This window comes from Cygnus atratus, chromosome 2 (assembly GCF_013377495.2).
Source record: "Cygnus atratus isolate AKBS03 ecotype Queensland, Australia chromosome 2, CAtr_DNAZoo_HiC_assembly, whole genome shotgun sequence".
Lineage (NCBI taxonomy): Eukaryota > Metazoa > Chordata > Aves > Anseriformes > Anatidae > Cygnus > Cygnus atratus.
This window is the reverse complement of record NC_066363.1, coordinates 10,033,878-10,060,906: the sequence shown is the minus strand read 5'-3', so window position 1 is coordinate 10,060,906 and position 27,029 is coordinate 10,033,878. Positions and strand designations below refer to the sequence as shown.

At 35.2% G+C, this 27,029-nt stretch overlaps 1 protein-coding gene across 1 annotated transcript in view; it reads left to right on the top strand.

Annotated features, from left to right (window-relative positions):
- Positions 1–27,029, top strand: part of PTPRN2 (protein tyrosine phosphatase receptor type N2) — a 485,563-nt gene that overhangs the window by 118,947 nt on the left and 339,587 nt on the right. Inside the window, exon 10 of the mRNA XM_050709300.1 lies at positions 16,608–16,687. Coding sequence (XP_050565257.1) covers positions 16,608–16,687 — 80 coding nt within the window. The remainder of the gene's footprint in view (positions 1–16,607; positions 16,688–27,029) is intronic.

The following is a 27,029-nucleotide window of genomic DNA, read 5'->3' as shown; positions in this document are numbered from 1 at the left end:
TGGGATGATTTTTGTAATGTCTCCTACATACAGTTAGGAACAAATTATTTATTAAACATTATAAAGACTGAAATAACCCTATGCTCCCACAGGGGAAAAAACAGTCTATTCAAAGTGCTGTAAAAATATTACTATCTTATTTAACAGGATCTGGGTAAGGCAAGTATTGTGAAGGGTCATCATACCCAGTGTTGCTGAGGGGGAAACAACATGGGTTGTTCCCAACAGATGGAGAAGAACTTCAGTCCCTGGATTTCAGTCTGGCATGTGGCACAACAGGTCATGACTCCTAGCCAGCTACTCATTTAACAAGTCACAGGGAGTTCAGCTATGCTGAGAACCCGTTTTTCTTTGTATTATCTGTACTGATAAATGTTCTGCATGTTAATCACCTAAGCTACGAGCTTATGATTTACCGTACCTGGTAAAAAAAAAAAAATTAGATTGGGATTTTCTTCAAACACTTTGGTAGGAGCATTTACTTTGCAAAATTTTATTCCTTCCTTTGTAAAACAGAAAGTAAAAATAGTTTGATAGAGAAGTAATGGAAAAGAAGGGTCAGCTATCGGTGGCTTGTGACAGCTTGCTAGAAAAGAAGTCATAACTTGGTTCACAGAAAATGACCGATTTTTGTGTAACATCCGGTTTCTGCCTATGTTTCAGAGTGTTTGGGGTTGCTTGCTTTTCCCCATGAGTCGTGTTGCTGAAGGGCATTGTCTTTCTCAGCCTTACTTGTGCTTTTGCTTAACCTTCATCTCCAGTGAATATAATTCATCATTTAATGCTACGTTTTAAGCAATAGTCTGAAGATGTTGCATCTTTGCGGGAAGAGTTTATTATTAATCAGGAAAAAAAAGATCTACCCCTTCTATATCTGAATATATGGTGGGAAATGGGTTACTGGTGAGAGTCTTTTTAGAAATCTGACAAATACAAGGCATATAAAGTTTAGCTGTTTAGAAGGAAAATATTCACATATTTAGTTTTTTAGAGCTATTCTTTGCATTGCTGAATGACTTTTTACTTGTATTTTAAGAAATGTACTTTTTATGAAAACTGAGTTTTGTAATTACAAAAAATGACAATATTTTATGGCTTTCCTTATAAAAAGAATCTGCAACCTTGAATTTGAATACTAGCAGATAAATCAATGTCTGCTGTACATTTAAAGGGATAATTCCATGGAACAAGTTCTCTGCTGGAATCAATGGGTTCTGCTTCATTAACTTCATTCATTTACAGTACAAGAGCACTTTCACCTACCTTTCTAATTGTTAGCATAAAGCCTTTTGGTTATTTTTTTATCATTTGATAAATCACAACAACATTGCAATTGGCAAGCTGTAGATTCATTCTCTAATGGAAAATATCCCTCCAGTGAAATAGCAAGCTATGAAAAACCTTTTTCTTTTCTTTAATATGTGACTTTAGGGAAGCTGCTTATTTTGCATCCATTAACATACAGTCATATGACAGTACCAAAATTACTGGTATAGTATGGTCAGTATTTTAAAATTGTGTTATGAATGGTGATAATTCTGAACAGGACAGGAGTATTTTGTCTATCAGCACAACGCTTTCATCAATTTTTATATATCTGTAAAAGGTTATCCCAAATCCCAAGTTAGCTTTCTTTTTCTCAAGGATTAATTTAAAAAAAAAAAAGTATCAATAAGCTCGAGATCAAAGATTTATAAAGGAAATGGGAAAATAAAAACTATTTTAGTTTGAACTCTGACCCGAGTATGAGCTTGGATTAAAATTCTCAACTCTCTTAGTCTTCCAGGAATTTTGAACAGGAAGAGACAATATAGGGCTGAAAATTTTAGACTATTGCAAAGATTTCAGATTAAAGTCATTTTAATGAGAACCAGAGAGTTAATTTCAGAGTACAAACAAAGCAATCATATTCAATAGTAATAGTGTAAGAAGAACTGAGGACAGAGGATGAGTTATTTTAAAGTGTTAAGTTCTTTTAAAGTTCTTTAAATTCTCAAATAAAATGTTCTTGTCCTTTTCTCTGAAATAAAAAAAAAAAAAGTGATTTAAAAGGTACTGCTTTGCAAATACATTACAGCATTTACTTAGTTTTGTCTGCAAATATCTTTCATTCTTCCTTATATATATATATTTTTTTTGTCTGCCTTGGAGTTTGGCTAAGAGAACAGTAGCTTTTGCCACGGGTTTTTACCGATTCCCGTGTTAGTTCTTGATTTTAGTTGATGCATGGTAGTAATCAGCTTATCTTCTCTTCTCTTTCACAATCCTGCCAGCTTTAACCGATGGCCTGCAATTCACAGTGTAGCCTCAGGCTTGGCTCCCAGAGTGTTCAGTCCACTTCTACAGTTGGTTTGTTGTCAAGTTTGCATTGACATAAACTTTGCTCACCCTGTGAAGCAGATGATTGGGAATAGATTTGGAGAATACATAATTAGAAATACTTCAACATTGAAGAAAAGATCCAACATGCTAGCTGTCACTTTTGGATACAGCCTGAATCTTTATGGAAGTAATAGTTATGCTTAATATGTTTTGTTAATGGTTATGTAGCTGTCAAATAAATTCCATTATTTCTTATTACATCATTAGAGACCATTAAAAGGATATTAGCATGCTGATGTAATTATGCAAGCAGACGTAAAATGACTATAGTTATGATTTTAAAATCTAATTATGGGTGTCCAATGCCTGTGGTGATTGATTGTTGGACTGGTGTCATGGATTGAAGTCAGATGGGTGGTAGTGCTAGGAAGTTTGTATTTATTTAAAAAATAATTTTACCACTGCAATCTGCAACATTGACCTTCTTCCTGTAATTACAGTTCTTCACACATTATAGAATAAACTTACAAACACAAGAGATTATCAACAAAAGTCCAAATATAATAAAACTACTGAAATCTGTTAGCTCAGCTGTGAAGGTAGTGGAAATCAGAATCTATAATCAAAGACACTGGTTAGAACACACATGACTTTGGGTTCTCAGAGGAATACAAATCATTTTTATGTTCTTATGTAAAGTTTTCATACTTGGGATATTTACTGAGAACATTGCTAATGGAAGGGGTTCAGCTCAATTTAGCTGAATACCTTTACATAGAAAGAAAGCACATTGTTCTGATGTCATAGTATTTCAGACTGTATATCCTACCATTCTCAGCCTCCAGCTAAAAGTGAAATTTTCTGCTGAATATTTCATCCTTTGATGGATATTGCAGTAATACTGTGTTTTTTTTTTCTTCCTTATTATTTCTCTCTTTAGACTTATGCGTTTTTCCCTATTGCCATTGAAGATCTCTTACTGTCCGTGTCTCTATTTTCCAGTTTTGTTCTACTGCTTTAGCTTCCTTCACCTGTACATCTTAATGGACAGTACTCAAAGAACTGTCCTCCCAGGAGAGGTGATAACTTGACAAAGAAGTGTGCCATAATTTTTCAATGGAAAACCTGTAGTAGAACACCCTGTATTCCTTCCATAAAAACATTAATGTTTATCTACTACCATTGTTTTGAAGTGTAACACTAATTGTCTATATAAGCATATAATCTATATATGTCATTTTGGGGATGAACAGGATACTTATGCTAAATTTCAAGTGCTAATGTAATGTAAATAGATTTTGAAAGCTGATGCTAATTATCTAATATGAACTGGATTGCAAAGCCATAAAATTTAACCAATATATTCCTTATCATGTACAGTTTGCATGTGTGTCGTATATCCAAGGCGAAGTTAAGAAAACACATCACCAAGCTTTCAGTGTCTAAAGCTCAAACTCAGAAGCCTCAAGTTGGTTGTTTGGCTTTCACCTGATTGTTTTCCCCATCCACACTGAGACTAGAGATGAACTCAGTGTTTTAGCTGAATAGTATATTATATGAAAAATGAAAATTCAGGTTAACTGAAGCTACGTATGAAAACTGTATGGAAACTTCAGCTGGCAAACACCTTTCAAAATTTCTAGCAGCCACAGCAGTGTGGTTTGACATTTTGAAAGTAAAATGCTATAATTTTTCAATTCAAGGTAATGACTCATTTCAAAATTTAATTATGTTTGGCTTATAAGGCAAATGCAAAATAAACAAAAGCATTGATTTCGGACTGAACTCAAGTGATTGTGTTTTTTTTTTTTTTATTTTGTTTTTTTTTCTTTTTAAATACAAGTCTTTCAATAATGACTAATTATGATATAGTCTTGAAATACTTGATAATATTTTTTTTTTTTCAGACCTCTGTCTTACTCCATATGCAGGAAATAAAATGCTCAGTTAATGAGCAGCTCTTCAATGTTCCATTTTATCCTCATTGTTCAATGTGTGGCTTCAGGCTTTATTTACTGCACATTATTCAAATCCTGCTCTGAGGTCAGAAAATCCATTTCTGCTTGTTGTTTTTTGTTCTGTTCTGTTTGTTTGTTTGGTTTGGTTTGGTTTCCTATAGTGCTTTTCACTAGGCTATCAAAACGTTTGACTAACATAAATTGATACACTTAGCTCACATGAGATATGGTGTATTATAAGGACCATACGGAACTGGCATTTATGCATGAAAAGATTAATGTCATAGTATCTACTAATTCAAGGTGTCCAGTCCGATGGCATTGAGTATAGCTTATACAGCCTCTTCTGTGAAGATCTTCACATGTTGAGACACAAGTCCTGTTGGCTTCAGTTACCATTCTAAGTGCTCAGCAGTCCCAGAACTCAGCTGTCAATTTAGACAATGCTATCTGCTTCCATAAAAAAAAATAAAATAAATGCCTGAAATGACTTGGCTTCAAATGAACTGAGTCTGAATCTGAATCTGAGGCAGAACTGGATGGTACCAGCAGAATTCAAGATAATGATAGACCTTTACATCCTCATACCTGGTTTGCAAAATACTACCTGAGGTCTGCCAGCAATGACGTTGAGGCCCCCTGGAATATATATATATTTTTTTTCTCTAGCACTTGATCACCATTCATTAGGAATATTATTGGAAAACAAAACAAAAAAAAAAAACCACACCACTTTGAAGAGAAAAGCTGCATCTGTAGATACAAAATAAGTCAAGATTGATTTTTCCTTTTATACTGTGGCATGTCCTTAGCATCAGCTATGTTTTTAAGTAGTTCTATGTAAACAGTGATCTAACAAAAGATTGAATTTGGGTGGTCATCATGAGGGCAGCTGTGAACACATTCTTGCTATACTTAAAATCTGTTTCCAAGTAGTGTGATTAGAGACACTCTCCACCTCCTCTTCAAAGAAAAGGTCTCACATAGCCAAACAGTACCTATCATTATCTTTGTTCATAGGAAGGGCTGGAACGGTTGGGCTGGAATAATACAATCTGAAAAGCCAGCGAACCATCCCTGTAAAAAGAACTTGGACTAAGGAAGGTGTTTGAAAATCAAACCAAGTGGTGAAAGTTCGGAAAAGCTTTAAATGTGTTCAAATCAGAAGTGTTGAGTAGGCACGCTGATGAGTGGAGCTCCCAGCCTCACCTATTATGAACACATGCATTGGTTGTAGTGTCCTAATCGTGCTGTATAGGTTTTGTTCATTGTTTGTCATGTTTGTCATATTTTTCTAACACCTGAAAAACTCAATCAGCCAGTTAATCATATTCAGTCATCCAGAACCTAAACACTGGAACAGTACTTGGTATTTTCACTTCATCATGCAGATGGATTATGACATTTGGTATATGTACACTCTAAATGTGAACATCTCAGGAAATTGTCAGTAGCTTAAAAGGCAGGATAGTGTGATGGAGGCTTATTTAACCTGGTGAGCTGTAGTGGGACAGGCAGCACAGTGTCTTCTTAGGTTTCTTTCTCTTTTGGTTTCGGCCTGTAGCATGCAAACTTCACTCTGCTGTAGAAGCTCTCCATGATTCATTTTTTCCATGATTCAGTATGATTAATTTTTTCTTTATGTTGGACACCTGTGGGTGAATCTTCTTGCAAAGTTTTTTTTCTAGATTGGCAGATTTTGCCATCTATACCATTTAGATTACTACAGAGAGGAATTTTCAAAATATTGTGCTTATAAAAAAAACATACAGTCCATCCTGTTCTCCTTATGGTGCTGTAGTATACAATAGCCTAGCAATAGGTTGAATCTTTATCTGCATTGCATTGCATTTATTGTCCAGATATTAAGCAACATTTTTATTTCAGTTTGAACTCTACTATGCCTGGTTTCAATAAAAAAAAAACCTTTCAAAAAACATTGAAAAATATTTGTCATCTATTCCTTGATTTTAAATAGCAAACCAACAGACTAAGGCTATTTGGCATTATCTTGTTTAAAATGTTATAAAAGCATAACTCAGAAATAATGGTACCACTTTTATTCAAACTTGACTTCTTCTACAGATTTAATGAGTCTGGAAAACAAATTGTCTGAAAAATGTACTGCTGTAACTCATTGTATGCAGGCTTTTATAAGAAATTACATTGTGTTTTCTGGTACATATTGTCTTATTTGACAACTAATTTATAATATAAAGATGCATCAATTTTTAAAGAAATGAGGATAAGGAAACAAAAATAAGGTGGAAGTTTCAACTCTGCATTCCTTTACTTAAAAATGAGTGATTTCTCAGCCTTAGCAATATATTAGTCTTGTGGCTTTTTCCCCTGAGGTATAATATGTTTTGTGTGCTTTTCTTTAATAAATGTGCATATAACCAAGATCATTTTGCCTTATCCGCTGTAACTTTCCTGCTAGAAAAATATAAAAATATATTAAAATAACAAGAAGGATTTTGGCCTGCAGCATTTTGTGAATTCTAGGTGACAAAATAGAAAGACCATAAAAATCTATAGAGACTCTTATAAATAAAAATATACTAAGTTTGGCTTTCCATTACAAAATTTAATCTAATTAAATCAGAGGATTTGTACCTTTGTAATCAAAAGGAGAATGAAATTCCATGTTATAGATATAGATCCATGTACTCATAGGTCCCTACTCGAGAGCAGATTTTTTATGGGTAAGTGAGCTTCTAAAGTTTATCAATTTTTAACCTCTTCTTTATCTGCTTTCTCTCTATATTACTTTCTGTACATCAAATCCTTTTTTTTTTTTTTAACAAAATTAAATTCTGTAATATGATATGCTAGGGCGGATAAACTGCTTTGTCTGAAGCAAGACACTGAATATGTGCCATTTTATTGAATTTATATAACATTTCACATATTAACACGTAATTATTTCCATTCTACAGATGGGTAAAGTGAAACTCTAGACAGTTTTCTTGATATTCCCCAAAATGGTACAGAACTTGGTGACAGATATGAGAATAGAAACATAGAACTGTGATTCTCACTCTTGAACTAAAACTTGCTTTACAAATAGCACAACTAATATTAGAAATGGAAAAAGATTATCGTGTAGGGAAACTGGTTATATATATTTTTAAGAAAAGATTCTTTGAAAGATTTGTTTAAAAGAATAATCCATTAAAAGAAATATACAAAATGAAGAAGTATACAAATTATCTTTATGACTTTCTTGATCCTCTCTCCCTTGGCTTCTTGATCTCCTACCTACACACAAACACACTTTTTTCTCTCTCTGTTACCTGTATGGATGGGTAGATGGATGAAATAAATATTACAGACCTGCTGGCCATGCTGAACAGATAAATCATTCTTTTTCACATTTTCTATTTAACACCTAGCCAGTAAATAGTTCGTACCCAAACCCATGAGCTGTGCCACAACCTACCTGAAAGATCTGAAAAGATCTGACTTTCGTCGTGACTGAAAGATCACGATAAATTCCCCTTGAAGTGCCTCCTTTGTAAAGGAAGTAGGTTGATGCCAAATGTCTCTCTTTCACAGCTGGTGGAGGAATCCCAAGATCAAATCTTCTAGTTGGTCTTCTCAGAACTAAAGGAGAAGCCAACAGGTTCTTGAGAGGGCAAGCACTCTAGCTAAAAGTTTCAAAGCTTTTTGAATTGAGGCTGTAGCAAAGTTTGTTTTCTTTGGTCTTCAGTTGTGCTGTCTGATCCTCATCAAAGAAATTTGTGTCCTGTCTGGCTCCTATTGAAGTTAAAAGGGTCTATTTCTTAAAAGGGTCTTATAAGAAGGATGGAGAAGGACTCTTTATGCAGGTAGATAATGACAGGACAAGGGGGAATGGTCTTAAACTAAAAGAGGATAGATTTAGATTAGACATTAGGAGGAAGTTTTTCACTGTAAGGGTAGTGAGGCACCAGCACAGGTTGCCCAGAGGAGCTGTGGATGCCCCATCCCTGGAGGTGTTCAAGGCCAGGCTGGATGGGGCCCTGGCCAACCTGATCTAGTGGGTGGCATCCTTGCCTATGGCAGGAGGGTTGGAGGTAGATGATCTTTAAGGTCCCTTCTAACCCAAGCCATTTTATGATACTATGATTAAAAGTCACTTGTGCAAACTGCGGGCAGGGTGACTATCAGTACAGAAGACAGATTTTACATGTGAGTTCAACAGACACCGTTAACACAGGTGTGCTAAAGATAAGTAGGCCCAATGTCAGCAAAATACATTGAAAACCTAAGACTACTGCATACTAGCCAGACCACCAAAAGGTATAAAGAAGAATGGAAGTATAAATAGAATACAATTATATATACATATTTTAATCACATAAATTTATTATTATTTAGCCTAATCAATGGAGGGTGAAAAAAAAATCACTGTACATTCAAGCAGTATTTTGAGATCATTTTCCCACTCTCCAAGGGTCCAAACAGTCTTTTTCTGTAAAAAAAAAATATAGCACATGTATGTTTTGTTCCTTTAAATACTGTAATTAAGAACCTTATTTGCATTGCAGGCAAAGCTGGCAACTTTCATGTACTCAGCATGGTGAAAGTGTCAAATTTCATGGTTTGTGACAGATTAATAGAAAAATCATTTTAAAACTCTGCAAATTATTCATAGATCTTGAGTAATCATCAGAGGTTGCATTTTGTGAAGAATAAAAATAGAAAAAACTCAGTACAGCTTCAATCTCTAAATTGAGCGTTGTCCATTTTTAAAATCATTTAAATTGTCAGCTTAGCAAAAATCTTCGCCTTAGGTGAATTGAATTGTAAAATCTTTAAAATACCCCTTCATCATCTTTTGCATTGTAAATAAGCATCCGTATATTTAGAAAAAAAACTGATTTGAAAAAATTGAAGTCAGGCAAAAATGTTAGGAGGTCTGCATGGAGGAGCAATGAGCTCCTAGACAAACTCAAACACAAGCAGGAAGCCTAAAGAGGGTGGAAGCAAGGAGAGTGTTGCTGTTTAACCCCAGCAGGCAGATGAGCACCACACAGCAGCTAGCTCGCTCTCCCCAGGTGGGATGGGGGAGAGAACTGGAAAGGTAAAAGTGTGAGAACTCATGGGTTGAGATAAAGGCGTTTTACTAGGTGAAACAAAAGCTGTGTGTTCAAGCAAAACAAAGCAAGGAATGATCGCCACTTCCCATCGGCAGGCAGGCATTCAGCCACCTCCAGGAAAGCAGGGCTCATCACGCACAATGGTTTCTTGGGAAGACAAACGTCATCACTCCAAATGTCCTCCCCCTTCCTCCTCCTTTCCCCCATCTTTTATTGCTGAGCATGATACCACATGGTATGGGACATCATCCCTTTGGCCAGTTTGGGTGAGCTGTCTTGGCTGTGTCCCCTCCCAATCTCTAGTGCACCTCCTTGCTGTCAGGGCAGCACGAGAAACTGAAAGGTCCTTGGCTCTGTGTGAGCACTGCTCTGCAAGAACTAAAAATGTCAGTGAATTATCAGCACTGTTTTTATCAAAACTCCAAAACACAGCATGAGAATCAGTGAGATCAGTGCAGCAGGGTGACTTCATGGAGAATGATTTCAGAGGAAGAGAAGAGGGCAGTACAAGGTGTCCAAATAACTACCTGATTTATGATAGCTGTATATGGAGCTTACAGAGGTAAATCTGAGCTGCAACCATCAAATCCAGCCCTAAGTTTTGTTTCCATGTAGTTACATTTGCAATATGTGATTGCTTGGAAACTGTCAATCTATCTAATCTTTCTAATCTATCTGCTGAAGACACCACACCCAGCTGCATGGTGTAAACTATTCTACTGAAATGTAAATGATAATAGAAAATCATCCACTAACTGGTGAATTGGTAAGAACAGCAATTAGTATCTATCCTGTAGCAGAGATTTTGCTTTTTCTTCTATAGTACTTGGCCATTGTCAGGTGTTGGTACAACATAATCTTCTTTAACTTTCTCTCTCCATGCTAGCTGCAAGTTGAATACAAGAACATATTTCCATATTTCTGCAGACAGTGTTGCAAGTGCATACTTGGAATAGGTAAGGGATATAAATATGCATAGTTAAGAAAATGTATTTGGGGCAGTAATGCAGCATGTTGTGGACACTGTGCCATTCTACAATTTGTTTGCATCTCCAAGAACTGGCAAGACACAAGAAGCTCCATTTGCTGTAATAGGAAAAAGATTTTTTTTAATTGTTCATTGTCTGTAACACATGTGCATAATATATACATATAAGCAGAAATGTGAGGATAGATATGGCTGTATATTGACTTTTGATCCATTCAGAAAGAAAATTAGGCAAACTTTTTTAAAAGTAAAGGTATTAAAGATGTGTGTTTTTTTTTTATTGTTTTTTTTTAGTAATAAGTCTAGGTGATGATCAATATATGCTAGTCAACAGTTCAGGGAGGTTATTTTGTAGAATACATTCTTCACAGGTTTTAACAATACATTCTTCATAATACATTCTTCACAGGTTTCTGCAATGTTTGAGTTTTAGTCAGTACCTGCTTATATAATATAAATAGAATGTGAAGCAATGATCCACAAAATAAATGTTGGTCAAAAGTTCTGGTCAAAAATATTGGTGAGACCTGAATCAAGTGACTGATGGGTTTATAGCTACATTGAATAACAGAAGGAGCCCAAAATAGCACGAGTACGCTTTTTAATCCCTCTATGTATTATATAAGGATGACCAGCTGCACTGCTCTGCCTTTGCCTTGCTCTGTAAATCATGTTATTCAAACATACTGTATTACGAAAGTGCCTCTGTTAATCATAAGCTTTTTTCTGTCAATCTGATTTGACATAAATATGTTTATAACCAATACATATAGTATGTAACCCATTTACACAAGTGTGACCATTTTAAATTTTTCCAAAATTGAGAAGGTGAAAAGGAGGTTTTGGTGCAGTATAAACAATGGACATAAAACTTCAAATTCCTAAACACAGGAAGCACAGAAATGTGTACACATTGCAAGTCATTAGTTCAAGCCCACCAAACATTTCCTGAGACAATTACCTTAGCTGCTATAAAATTTACTTTGCACAATCCTCTGGAGCATTACTAATTGCTTTTCTTAACCCCCAGAGATTAAAGGATTTTGAAATGAACATATAGACAAGTGGTGACTCTAATTTCAAATCTAAGCTTTATTAAGGAAAGCTCTGTTTTACGAAATAGGGTCATTAAGAGAATGTTTAATGTTGGCAATATCCAATCCTGATCCCCTCATCTTCCTCCAATCTTGAGAAATAGCACTCTGCCTGTATTTTTTAAAAATCTGGTGCAATCTCAACTCATTTCCATCTGGCATCAGCTCTGTGTCTCATCTTCAGGAATACACAAAACCATGTTGGCACTTGTTTCTCAAATTCTTTTCCACTAGGGGGTATGATAGACTGTGACTGTATTTCACAGTAAACCTTCTGTATGATATTGTAGTACTAAAGTACACACACGAGGGAGAAGAATGGGCATGCAAAGCGTGGTACATAATTTATGGAGATTCAAACCCTGTCATTCATAAATATAATTATAACCAAAGGCTTGAAAGTAATACGGACCTTGCCATATTGAACATACTCCAGCTCTGTTTATTCAGATCATTCATTTCCTGACAGACAAAATAGAATAAGAACGTTGTTAGTCTGTAAAACAATTAAATAAAAGAAATACTTATATTTTACACCAAGAATATTGTTTATTTCTGTACATGTTGTGCACCCTCCCACCTTCAGATGGGAAATATAAACCCAGGGGGAGGGAATATTATTAAATCAGCAATCAACCTTCAAATCATTTTGGTATAAACACTGTAATTATTTCATCTCTAGTAAACAGAATATAAGACAACAGCACCTAAGGGTGACAATTTGCAATATGCTTTGAATGTCTTTGTTAAAAAAAAAAAAAAAAACTATTATGGCTGAAGGCGACATTATTGAAATTAAAAAAAAAAAAGCAGAAGTTGTGACAGCCAACAGGGGGTAATTAGTCAGTAAATTTCAAGTAATAAATTTAGCAGGTCATTGCAACAGACATTACGTTTTACACAGGGAGAAGTCACCATTTATTGGCCTTGACAACAGAGTTGCTTACCTTTATTCAAAAATACATCATAAAAAGGTATTCTGAAAAAAAATGGTAGGTGTGATTATAATAATATAGTCCGGATGCCTTCTAAACTCACAAACTTATTTAGGTGGGTTTCAGTTCATTTATGTCAGTGGAGTCAACTACACATTTACATAGGTGTAACTGTAGTAGCATACACTTTGTTGGGGAAAAAAATGTTAAACAAAAAATCTAATATAAAATATTGCCTTTCTAGATTAAAGGTGCTGCTACCTAACACTTTTAATCTCTTTTAGAGCAGAAGAAACTCTACATTGCGTGTATTAGATTTAGTTTACATTTCAGGTGTGTTTTACATTTGCGGTTGCTTTCCTCAGCACGGCTGGCTGAGCACTGGCGTGACGTCGCCTGCCACCGAGCAGGGACACACCAGCCTTGATTTGTGGCAGTGGTTTCTTTGCAATTCATCTGGTCATAAACGCTAGTGTGCACTTCAGCAAGCCTCGGTATTTAGAGTGATGTAAAGACAATTGCCATTAATATTAGCTAGGCTGCGGAGGGTTTGACAGCTGCATGAGAAAGCAGTCTCGCCTAGCTAACGTAAAGTTCCTGGTTAGGAGGTACCATGGGTGCATTTTGTACAGCTTTGAACCCTCTCTCGGGCTGGTTACCATCTTGTTAAAGAGTCTTTTTGAAAAATATTTTTCAGTCAAATAATTACTGGTTTTGTTTAAATGTTCTCGTCCAACACAATGAACAACGGGGAATTCCCCAGAGGGCATCTATTGTTATTGAAATGTTTATTTATTGAGTGCTTTTGCCAGAAGCCCCCCATGAGAAAAATCTCATTTTATGAGCTCCTCAAGCAGTCAGTTCCCAAAACATCTAGCAGAAATGTAATTTTGGCCAAACAATCTCAAGGTCTTTTGTTTGCTTTTAAATAATCATCAGAATACTAATATGCAAAAAGTTGTGACAGGAGCTGCTTTATATTCTATATTTTGCAAATATTCTTAGCAAAGTTGTGCTCGAGTAATTCCTTATACTCAAACATTCAATGATTATAGTGGAGAAAAAACAGTATCTCTCTCAGGAATGTAAGAATGGGCATTTGGAATGATTCTGATTTCTTCTTTCCTGCAAAAAGGATGGTTATTAACTAATAGCTTCCCTGTCCCATAAGGAATTTTCATCCCACCCTGTTTTTTCCTCTCTTTTCCTGCATTCTCTCATAAGCCATGAGGAGCATTGCCAGTGCCTGTGGCAGTGCTTACATGGGCACACCTCATCTGCACTGGGCCCTGGCTAACCCAGGTGGAGTTACTGGAGGATTGTAATGGTCCCTGGTGAGCTGCAGCATCAGGGCTTGCTTGTCCAAAATTCCTGCTGGAGCTGGATATGTGAAAGGATCCTGTTTTAATCTGTATGATTTTAATGATGCTGCTAAGTGCATAGCTGCAGTGAGCTGCAGTGCTCAGCTGAGGAATGAGTGAGGTCTGGGCCAGAGACAGAAGCAAAAAACTCAGGCAATGGGGGGAAGGGAGGAAACTTTTTGTGTCTTTGCAGATAAAGCCAAAATGTAACTACATCGTGCTTGAAAGTTGGCATCAATTCCAGGCTCGTGACTATAATGGAATACATGGTGTAGATTTCACAGGTTCAGGTCTGGGGCCCTCAGCAGTAGAAAGATGTGGACCTGTTTGAGTGGGTCCAGAAGAGGGCCGTGAAGGTGATCAGAGGGCTGGAGCACCTCTCCTATGAAGACAGGCTGAGAGAGTTGGGGCTGCTTAGCCTGGAGAAGAGAAGACTCCAGGGAGACCTTATAGTGACCTTCCAGTACCTAAAGGGGGCTTATAAAAAAGATAGAGACTGTCTTTTTACATGGGCAGATAATGATAGGACAGCGTGAATGGTTTTAAACTAAAAGAGAGGAGTTTTAGATTAGATGTTACAGGGAAAATTTTCACTCAGAGGGTGCTGAGGCACTGGCACAGGTTGCCCAGGGGAGCTGTGGTTGCCCCATCCCTGGCAGTGTTCAAGGCCAGGTTGGATGGGGCTGGGGGCAGCCTGGGCTGGTGGGAGGGGTCCCTGCCCATGGCAGGGGGTGGGATTTAAGATGGTCTTTAAGGTCCCTTCCAACCCAAACCATTCTCTGATTTTGTGATTCTATGATGATTTGGAAGGAATATCTGAAGTTGTTTGTTTACACAGTCCTTGTCATGGGACAGCTGTGTACTGGGTTGTTGCCTGCTTTTATTTGAAGCAGATTGCTAATTACACTTTAAGTGTCTGAGCAGCCAGAGAGGAATCATCATTTCTCTTGGGCTGGGAATTCAGAAAGAAGGACAGTGCAAGACTGGTTATATTCAGTGCATAGTATCATAAAACTCCCAGGTGTCTGGTGTGGTTGATTGTCTCTGTGTTAGTGATGGAATCAGGGAATGGCCTGAATTTTTTTAAAGAAGTTTATGTACCCTAAGTAAGATATACTTTGCAATTGTTGAGTATTATAGCTAAACATACTATTTAAATTATGCTGATAAATGCTTTATAATTACCTAACATTATTAAAATACATTTCTTGCACATTAATGACTTGACATCTGGAGTGTCCTTCAGCAATAGAATCTCTGTTTTATTTTTCTCCCACCCAGAAGAGTATTTAAAGAAAAACGATTGATTAATGACAGTTCCTGTTAACTCTGGAAGAGAATGTGCACAGTACATGTTTTGCCAGTAAAAGATTCAAAGGATGTTCGTTAGTATTACTCTGAATCCCTTTGTGACCTCAAAGCAAAGTCTTACAATCAATAATAGTTTTCTTCTACCTAAAATGTAAAAAGTTTAAAGGTATTTCTGTCTAGGACATATGTGATGCAATTAAGTTCACTTCATTAAGTGCTCTCAGTTGTATGAGTTCAAAATATGAATGCAGGATGGTAGTAAAAGAATAATTTAATATTTCATTTCAAGCCCTGCAGCAAAAATATTTTTCAACTTCTTTTATGTAGCAATTTTTCAGATTTCATTCTCTCATAAGCCACAGCTATAGTAGGTCAAAGTATTTTACATGTATGGCTCCTGCCAACATGCTTAACCACTGAAGCACGTGAAGCAGGTATTATTCATAGTATAAATGTAATTCTTCTCACTGATTGTGTGAGTAATAAAAACTTAGGTACTCACATGATACACAGTATGTATGTAAACATTTATCACGTGCCAGTTTTCTTGTTTGTTCAGCCCTTTCACTCTGCTCCTCTGAATTTACATTATAATTTCTACTGTGGCTCATTAACTGGAAATTTTCTTTAAAATACTTTTACTATAATTTTGTGTGTACATTTTTCTTATCATTTTCATATATATGTACTTAGTATAATATGACAACTGAAAGTTCTGTATTCTGCACATCAGATGTGCGTATAGGTTGGATATTATTGGGATGGGTGGAGAATGAATGCAGCATTACATATATGGATTTATTTTTCTGCAAAAACACACAATGAACATTTTTTTTGAAACCCTGAATACCTTACTCTGACATTCTTCATCTAGTTAATTAGTACCGTGCTCTGTAAATGCCTCATAGGTTTTAAAGCCATAAAGGACCATCAGGCTACACCTAAAAAGTTCACCACAGAGTTCCATCACTTCTCTTTATAAGTTGTCCAAATAGATTATTACATCTATTGTTAAAAGTTAAGTAATTTTTGCCATCTTTCAAAATCAGACATTTGGATCAGATACATCCAAAATCTTTTCCCCAAATATGTTCTTGTAGAGCATGATCAAGATAAATATTCTGAGTCTCTTTATTGTCCTTCTGACTTAGATTCATAACAAGAGGACTAAGCTTGAGTGGATGTTAGGCAAATAAAATTTGAACCTTTATGTAATCTTCTTGAGGTGTTGGATTCCAGTGATGTTCTATGGTGTTCTTGAGAGAATAACAATTTCTGTGCCTCCATTTTGCCATTTTTGTAATGGGAATAGTATTTACAGGAATGTTTTGAAGTTTAGTTAATGTCTCTGAAATTCTTTCAGACAGGCACAAGACAAGATACACACAAACTTCCACAAGAGGTATATAAATGTATGCAAATGTAGCTAATGAAGCAAAAGGAAGAGGGCTAAATGGTGCCTTAATAGTTTCTCCTTAAAAACCTATTTTGAAAAGGAATATTTTGCCATGTCTCTTGATTATGAGTCTTACATTTTTTAATAATCTCTTCTAGCGTGCTGGGACCAGCTGTGACCTTCAGAGTGCACTCAAACCTCCAAAACATTTCAACTGCAGATATTGCCAAAGCAGCAGGTAAGAGTCCTTATCCTCCATTCCCAAACTGGCCTTCCACTCTTCAGATTAGAGGACTGTAGACAGACAACATGGATGGAGACAGCACACTCTCCCAGGAAGACTGACGTTTAGGGAGGGAGACAGCTGAGGGGTGAGTGGCACATATGGGAAAATGAAGTGTAACGTCTCTGAGTCAATTAAAACTGCCTGAGACTTCATTGTTTGTAGAGGAAATGGATTAAATACAGACATGGAGACACAGCTTAGCATGGTGAAAAACTCTTCAGTGTTGTCATGACCTCAGAAAAACAGATTAGATATTTGCAAATGAGAATTTAATACCCTTGCTTTTCTGATACTTTGTTCCAGGAAACAAAAACGGTATTACATGTTAGCCTTAATTTCTGGATCAAAAGATGGTATAAACATACCTTTGTTGGTGTGCAGTTTAGGCAATTTCCATGACCCGTTAATCTTGAGAGTAAACATTGTATAGCTGGAGTTAAACTGCTTCTGAATAAATACCACTGTTCTATGTACTGCTCTTGGCTTCTTATCAACTTGGCTACTAACAGTATTATGGAGGAGCTGTTGACTGAAAGAAATCATTTCTGCAAAGTAACTGAATTGATAAATGATTTGGTTCCAAATTACCCAATTGATAGGTTTTAAAAATTATGAATAAACAAGTTGCAATGTTGCTTGCAAATAGGAATAAAAGAAGTTCATTTAAATAAACATTGGGAGCCCCTAACTGTCCATTAACAACTCCTGCTTCCTTACGGATGAATTCAGCTGTAGAAGGAACTGGGGTAGTTCCAATGCCAGAACCATTCTTTGTGCGGGGCTCCGGGGGATCTATCTCAAAGTGTCTGTAAAAGAGGTTATGAAAAACAGTCAAAGGAATGTTTAGAGGTCACCAACACCATATAGTATCCACTCTGGTTTTAAGCACCTTAAGGACAAAACGGCTAAGCACTGGTAGTGTGAAACGCTTCAATTTGAGATTTCTCGTTAACTGGTGATTAGAGTAGCAAACACACTTTTCTTAAATAGGTTTAGCACACACACACAAAAAAAAAAAAGCGTACTATCAAAATTAGGAAATTACAATAAATTATTGAATTATGGGACACACAAATGTGTATGATTTATCTGGTAAAAATTAATATAGCAGTGTCCTACATTGTAAACCTGTTGAATCTCTCTGAAGAGATCAACAAACATGATGCAGCTGGTACAACCTGCCTGGGTTTCCAAAGACTTTTGACAAGGTCTTTCACTAAAAGTTTCTAAGGAAACTATTTAGAATACAGAAGAAGAAATACACGGATCAGTAACTGGTTAAGAGGGAAAAAAAAAAAAAACAGCGAGTAAGAATAAATTATTAGTTTTCTCAAAAAAAAAAAAAATAGATCTCTGCTGGGACTGTGTCATCCAACATACAAATGAGCTTAAAAAGAATGGTGAGCAGTATGATGAGAAAGCCTGCTAAGAGTACTAAATTATTTACAGTATTAAAGGTGAAACTTGATCTTAGAAATGTATAAAAAACATACTAGACTGAGTGACTGGACTCAAAACGGCAGATGAGTTTCATTACAGATTAATGTAAAAAATTCATATGGAGAAAAAAATAAGCTTTAAATATGAAGTTGTGGGTCTGAATAGACCATTACTGCTCTGAAATAAGATCTTGGTGTAGTAATAGACTAATGAAAACAACAATTCAGTCATCATTATCAAACAAGGAAAGTGGTTGTTTGTTGTTGGTTTTTTTGTTTGTTTGTTTTTTGTTTTATTTTAATTAGCCTTTTACCTAAATAAATAAATAAATAAATAAAATTAGATATATGCCCAGGAGTCAAACATTCTAAATTTAAAAAGTATCAATTTTCTCTTTTCAAACCAGTTAATAAAGTTGCAGTAGCCTGTCAATGTACTTGCTAATCAGTTCGTTTATTTTTAGCAAACGTTTTCTTAACTTGCAGATATCTAAAGCCAAAAATAAAAATAGTAAAATGAGCAACAGCAGTACATACTTACATAAGATTTTTTTTCAGGCTTTAGCTGCAATTATAAATGTTAAAAGTCAACAATGTCTTAAAGAAAATCATTCCAAAAATGTAATTTACCAAAGGAAACTTAAGCAGAATAAATTGGTGCATACTTCCAGGCATGGGTAAATGTATTACTCCATGGTGTCCTGCTATTAGGTAACAACATTCATCCAGGAAATCTGAAAGCATATCTTGTTTATAGAAAATGAATAGACCTGAGAGAAGAATTTTATCATTCAACATATCCTTAGAAACTCAAAGAACTTAGAAATTGAGGTAATCAGATGCCACAGTAATTATGAGAATGTGAATTATCCAGATTTCCAAAGGAATCTATTTCTGCCTCTGTAACGTATGTCCATGTCTCATTATTATCTGTGGCAACAGGTTCTTTGCAGGAACTTGCTCTCATTATTTTTGTAGTATATAGAGTTTTGTAACCAAAATGGATAATTTGCTCCTTTCTTTGCATTATTTAAGTTTCCATGTAGGGAACTATATTTAAAGTTTTCCATCCTCCCCTGTGGAGTCTGACAAATGTGCAGATTAAAGAAGGCATGGGACTCTGCAGCAGCTTTGCAAATAGATGTATGACTTAGAATATCTACTGAAAAAATAGAGGTAGGGAAGTATGATAATAAAAATAGTTTACTGTATTGTCCTAGCGTTTGAGATCCATTCTTCTTGGTGTGCACAACACCCACACTGAGGAGAGAAAAAGCTCTCTAAAATCCTTCAGCCATGTTCTTGCTGGTAAAACATTTTTTTTCTAGTAATCCATAGTTCCTATTCTATGTAAATGTTTTGATTAATTTTCTTTTTGCATTTTCTGGGGCTACACAATTCTACAGGGAAACCTGACAACAGAATAATTTAAATTTTTGTACAGCTTAAGAAAGCAGGCTATACAAAATACCATTAACAATACCTTTATTTGCTCTTTCACTGCAGAGCAGAAAGACTGCCAATGTTTTGCCTGCATTGCACACTTTGATGTTCATAATATAGAACATATCTCGCATGGTGTAGCTGTCCTCTGGCCTATTTCTGTTTAATAAGTCAGGCTCAATGGTGCATCTCAACATTTTGATGAAATAAACCTTCTCTAGACATAGATGACCTGCTCTAGAAGTAATTACACTTGGCACATGACATCATTTAGACAAATGAGTATGGATTTAATTTCTATTCAGTTTAAAGGTTAGGAGAAATCTAGCAGAGAACAACTATCAGTGAGATAACTCTATTTATCTAAAATTGCAATATAGTCACTATAGTAATAACCAATGAATTTGAATTTGTACAACTTAATAGGTACTCCAGAATTACACAATTTATTCAAAGACATGTAAAGTAACAATGGTAATTAGAAAATAAGAATCTTCTGAAGTTTCCAAATACAGAATTTTTGGGTAGGATGGCTACAACATATACACTGCTCACATGAAGAGGAGATGCAGGAGAGAAAAGTCCTGTGCACAGTACTCAGCATTGCCAAAATGAAATAAAAGCAATTGCTTATGTGTAGTTGCAGCCTTTAACAAATAAGAATCATGCTTGTATTTTATTTACTAATATATAAAAATGTAATAGTTTAGGTGTTTAAAAAAAAAAAAAAAGAGGACTGAAGAGCAAAACAATGTATTCATAACATAGGCATATTAGTAAGGGGGGACTGGTAGCACAGTGGAAGGCAATGCAAAACCAGGTATTAGTGAATTAGCAGATCTTGTGTGCAGCTTCTTGTGTCTAAGAATGTGATATATATCATTATAGCAATTCAAAAATCTTGATTTCATTGTTGTAAATAGGGGGTTTTGAACATATATCAGAATATCAAGATTTTTGTTTCATTTATTTATTATTTTTTTAAATTCCTCTAACTTTTAACTAGGCTATTGATTTATGTTTCTTTAATTTGCTCTTGTCTTGCTGGTGAAACACAGTTTTTCAAAAAGTGCATGGATTGATGGGACCATTAATCTTAACTTAAGGAGTGGGTTGCTGAATCATATAAACTTCTTGTCTAAAAATTATTTATCTCCCAGCTTTCTAACTCTGCAAAAAAATGCACTGGAGAATTAATTCCCCTTGGGGGGGAGAGGGAGGAAGCAAAAATCATTATCATTAAAATTAAACTGTATAACAAGTTAATTTGAATAAAGATACTGAGATGCTGCCTGATAAGTATTAGAATGGATAATAACATACATATAGAATTCCTTAGGAATTTTAAACAACTGCAGATGTTTTAGAAATATATATATATATATTCAAATTCTGAAATATATGAATATGAAAATATTGATGAGGAACCTGCCTCATCAATATGATGAGCACACAACCACTGAAGAAACTCCGGTTTATTACTCCCATTTGTAAAGCACATTCAGCAGAATCACAGTTTTGTCACACATCCAATCTGAGCCCTGCTAAAAAGGGCTGAGACTCTGACATGAATGTATTTTCATTTCCTTATAAATTCACTGGTACAAACATCCATTACAAATATATTTAAAAGAATTAATTGTATAAGTACAAATGATTGGTTTAGATCAATTACATGTTTTTAGCTGTTTGCAGCATAACCGAAAAATACATTTCAACTTTAGCAAATGTAAGTCTAAGATATTACAGATTATTTTATACGAATATTCTCTTGTGTTCATTCTAGTCATGAAGTGTAGTCTTCTTTGTATTGGTGGTGGTGGGGATTATCTTTTCAGTTTACTACATAATGTGAATAAACATAATGAACTTCATGGTCTTAAATTTAGCAAAATAAAGAACAGAGAGAAGAGAATTTACCCTACATCAGAGAATCAATTGGTGAGGATCTGGTATACAGCTTAAATTGTTTAACTTTCATTTCTAGAAACACTCCAGAGGCTCACTCTGCTCTCTAGCCAATAAGTACTGACCATACCACTGTGGACAGAAAAATTATATATACCTTTATTTTATTATTCATTATTAACAACAACAACAAAAAATTCTAGGAAGCTTTCAGGAAGGAAAAAGAGAGAGAACTCTCTTTAGGTGTATTTTCATATAATATAACATTGTATCTTCATATAATAACTCTGCATACAATATGTACATGTAAAGAGTGCAGAAATGTAGAGGGAGAAATAGCGACAGCGGGTCAGTGAGGAATAAATCATCAACAAGAATAAGATTATGCAAAGTTTGTTGTAGATATACATGTATTTAGTTAAAAGCATGTTTAGAATAATTGATATTACTAATTTATTTCTTCTAGTCATCAAATTCCAAAGTCAAGGAATTTGAGCAAAACCTGGGGAATGTCAGTTAATACAAAGAGTTCATAATGTTGTGACTTCCTCTCATTATTTTTGCTTGTGATTAAACACTGTCTGGCCTTTGTCTCTTGTTAAACCATTTTTGGTTAATTGTTAGATGTTCTTTGCATAACATATTGCAATGGCAACATGTCACCTTTTTTCATGGTGACCATCAATACAAGACATATGAATTTTGTATTGTCAGAAGCAGGAAACACATTTCTATGCTAAAAGTCTTCCTCTTCTTGAAGAAGTCCTTCCTGAATTATTTCTGGATTAAGACAATCCAGAAAATGTTGATTTTTAGCACAAGCTTTGCATGTCTCATGAAAAGTCTCAGAAAGATGAACTCTGTGGCTTTTGTCACAAAAATGTACATGCTAGCACACTGTCTTGGTTTCCTTTTCCTACCCTACAACAGTGAGCGTGATTATTTTGGAAATATTAATTGGCAAGTTGTTGTCAGACTCATAATTCAGCTGTGATGAAGTGAATGGAGCAAGATGAAAGTCTGCAGTTGAATCCCTTCCCTCTATCTAGATTTTTGTAGATCGTGCAATTAGATATCTTTTTCTCCGAGTTGGTAAGAAGTTGTGTGTCTATGAATAATTTGAAGTTGATCTTTGAAGTGAACTGACAGCTTCTGTGTCAGAAACTTTGAACACTGTAGCCAGGAGGCTGTGAGGTCCATCTGATTTCATTTGTTGTTGCCCTGGTTTACGGAGGATTACGATTCTTTGGTCTTTAATGTGCAACGTAGAATTTTGACAGCTCTTTTTCTGTTTCTAGGTCTCTTAAGTATTTTGGTTCAAGTCCTGATTTCTTCTACTCAAGCCTCCTTAGTTCAACTTGTCCTTTTTCACCTCTTGTCCCCTCTGTAGTGGATCAATTGCCTTTCACCTACTGGATTGTTAAATCTATCTGAAGTATTTTCCTCAAATCCTTCCAGTGCTGAACATAGGATGTCATTATATATTTGAAGTATTATTCAGAATCTGAACTGTCTCCTGCACTATCAAATATCTGATACAATGATTAAAAATTTTTTAGACGGCATTTCCTTCCCACCTTGTTCTTCTACTGAAAAACATTACAACTATGCCAGTCAATATCCTCTTTATCCTGGAATAACTTTTAGCAGTTGTGATGGGTGCTACCATTTGGTAAATGTGCCTCACACCTTAACAGAGGAAATGTCTCTGGTTATGACTCTTCCCCAGTGACTTCCTTCTGACTGTGATATAGGCAGGCCTATAAAGACAGGTAAAAGTTGTGTCTTTGTTAAAGTAATTTATATCAGTTTAAAGGTTAATCATGATTACAAGGATGACTTTTTTTAAGAGCCCTCTGGTAATATAACTTAATGCATTGTACCGTAGAATTCATCTAACTCAGTTGCAGCTGCCTGAAAGTTAGACATTTATTCTAAACTAGTTGTGTGGATTGCTCTACATTCAAGGAAAAAAGATGTATTGTTTGGTGCATAGATGTTGATGATAGGACTGCCATATGTAAATACTGCAGATAAATCCAGGGTAATTGGTTGAAGTCAGGATTGTAGAATTTTTCAGGATCTTTCTGTAGTCCCTGTATGGTAACATACTCAAAAAAATTTTTTTTTCTGTTTCTAGATCTCTTAAGTCTTCTAGAGCAAACCTTTTATTCTTCTGCTTAAGTCTCCTTCATTAACAATACCCTTGGGTAACATATTGAAAGCTCTTTAAGGAATCCAAATTAATTTAAGATTGGGAAAATTTACAAAGATTTTGATTTTGAGAAATATTACCATCTGTAATATTGTTAAACAAACGAATTCCTGCAATCAGCTTGTTCACACCTACAGCTTGTAACATGAGATGAAACTGTCATGTTTAAGTGCAAAGTGGTTCTCTTTCAAGTTTGAGAAATCTCACAGTACATTTTTTACTATGGGAATGAAAAGTCTTCTTCCGTATTAAACTTAAAAAAAGCTACGTATTTCCTTTCACAGATATCTCAAACTGACCTGTAAATTTTAAAAGCACTGTTTTCAGCTGATATGAATCAACAAATAGATGCACTGGAGCTCTTAGCACTGGGAATGGGTGATTGAAACAATTTTTATTTTTTTTTTATTTTTTTGGTGTAGCAGCAGTACTTTGTGGTCCAACTGGGAAGACAGTATCAAAAAGTCCCTATACTAAAATATTTGAGACCTAAATTATAATTTACAGCAAAGCAAGCAGAAATCCCCAAGTCCAAAACAACCTGCTTAATATCATATTTCATCATATTATTTGGCAAAATTGCTGCTATTTTGTTTAACTTTTTTAGGATGAGCTACCATTTTTCCAGGAAAATAGAAATATATATGCAATATGTCATAAACAAAACTAACACTTACAATTCCAGACATCTTTAAACATTATATTCCTTCAATAAAATGTTACGTATTTGCGTTCAGTACACTTAAGAGACTATCTCTGTTCACAGCAGATCCCAAGCATATTTAAATAAATTATTTAGGAGTGATACAAGAAAAAGGAATCTGGTAAGGAAAAGACCTTTATCATTCTAGCTTTTCTGTAAAGAATAGGTAGGCTGATCTAGTATTTTTTTGCTAAATATGTACCTTGTTAAATAAGGATAAACAAGGGAATTGAAGAAACTCTTAATCAGGTCAGATAGTATTGTAGCCTAACCTTTATCTGGAAAAGAACAATCAGTAGATTTTCAACCACTAATTAGGTTGGTTATAATTTTTCAAAATGTGGAAAAAAAGGTAAACCTAGTCATTTTAAACTATGCATGCAAATAAACAGTGGGCACTATGTGGAACAGAGGACAAAGTCATGCCAGCTACTTTAGTTGGTACAAACAAGAAAATGTTCCTTATCTGATATAAATAAATATCCTACTTTTAATATATAAAATTGGATGATTAGCAATCTTGTGATTGTAACTGCTGGCTTTCCTATCAATAAAATAAAAACAAAATGGTTAGGCAGAGCAGTGCTACTTCAGGTATCTATGAAAAATAACTGTTATTTACAGCACAAGAAAAAACAACAACAACAACAACAACAAAAACACCAAATCAGTTACACACAGAATAGAATTCTGCTTAGAATCAGACTGTCATCTGTTTTTATTGGAAAAAAAGTAACAACATTGAAAAGCACTTCTCCAGAAGCACGGTGTTTTGATAGCAGTGCGCAGGGGTGGCCGACCTGTATCTGTTTTCTTGGTAGAGCATGATTTATTTTTGGATGACATCTTGGGAAGGAGGCACAAATATGACCTGGTATGAAAGGGCAGGTGCAGGATTTTTGCCTGACAAATGCTTAGTTAGGAGGTCCAGAAGATTCATGTGTCATCTGTCTTGAAAATAACCACTTGCATGACCTACGGCTGGTAGCTCATGGGGGAATGTATCTGAGAGGGGAGATAATGAGCCCTTGACAGTGGGACAAGGAATTATTTGAGAGCTTTTGGAGAGTTTGCGAAGAGAAGTTTGTTGGGTGCACTCACAAGGGCACACTGGTCAGCAGAAGACAGTCCTTCATTTTAATACTGCCTTCATTTGGAGCAGTCTTTCTCCTGTGGATTGAAGGCAGCTCCAGCAGCTGCTGCTGCTGCCACCTAAGAGCCTGCAAAATTGTTAGATAGTGTCGTGACTACAAGGCAAGTGATCTGATGTTCATTAGGTGTTTGTTTTCTGGACTTTCTGTAGTCAAATAAAGTTAGTTAGTTTGTTTTTTTTCCTAAGCTTTCTGAACCTCAGGTATCCATTCTGACGTGTAAGATACGATAGAATCAGATTTATAGACTTTTTATATTGATTTTATTCGGAGATGATGTTTGCTATTGTCTGACAAAAATTGTATGCAGGATTTAGAGATTATGACCATTGTAATAATCTGCAAATACTTAATCTTTCTAGTATTATCTAGCCTTTAGGAAAGCATGCTAAATCCCTTTGTTCTCTTTGGAAAATGTTTTCTATAAATTTGAATGTTCTAGATTAAGAGATTGTATAGCTTTATGTTGGCTAAAGTCAGAAGACATGCTAGATTTAATCTAGCAACAGATTTTCAAGAAGTATGTTTAAATTCTCTATGCCTCTATTTTCTTAATTCTAAATCTGAAATGAGTATAGGAAAAAGGCTTTTTTTATGAACAAAAAGGCTATAACAATGATTTTTTAAAAGATAATTCAGAGAATTGTCAATATGTTCTTGTGTTGCATAATTATTGTCATCTGTTCCTGTGCTGGCTCTGCTGCTTTTCTGTATTTTTTCCCTGGTTGCATCAGTTTAACAAGCAATCATAAAATCACTTTGCTTGAAAGATCCATCTACTAGGTTATTTAGCCTATCCTCCAGAATTGCGATGGGATTGGTTGGCAGGAGATCATATAGCTAATATTTGATAGTCTATTAAATAAAATAAAAAAAAAAAAAAGAAAAGACAGATGAGAAAAAAAATGTGTGTGCCAAAATCCGGAGGGTGCCTCTTGGCAAAGTTTTATAGACATTTTAGATCAGTAACAAGAAAAGGTAGGTAGCTACACCCCATTACTCCTTCCTAAACAGCCAGGTAATTACTTTTGGCATTTTGACAAGTGTTTGCTGGAGTGAAGGTCAAAGCTGTCAGTGGAGAAGATCTATGCTAATCTGCTCAGCTGGAGAAGACTCAGGTAGCTAATGTTTTGTAATTAGAAGTTGTGGAAACCAGTTTTCACTGTAGTTAGGTACTGAGTAGAAGTGAACTAATAACACAGAGTAATTTCATTTATCATAGTTTATAAAATTAGCTAAATGGATGTCTAGGAGTAGGCAAACCACATGAAATTGGAGAAATATGGGAAAACTGATATTGTGGTACAGATGAAATATATACTTATATGCATATTTATGTATGTATGGTGCTATATAGATGCGTATATATTTGTATAGTATATATATACACATGTATGTGTATATTATATGTGTGTGTGTAGCTGGATATACATAT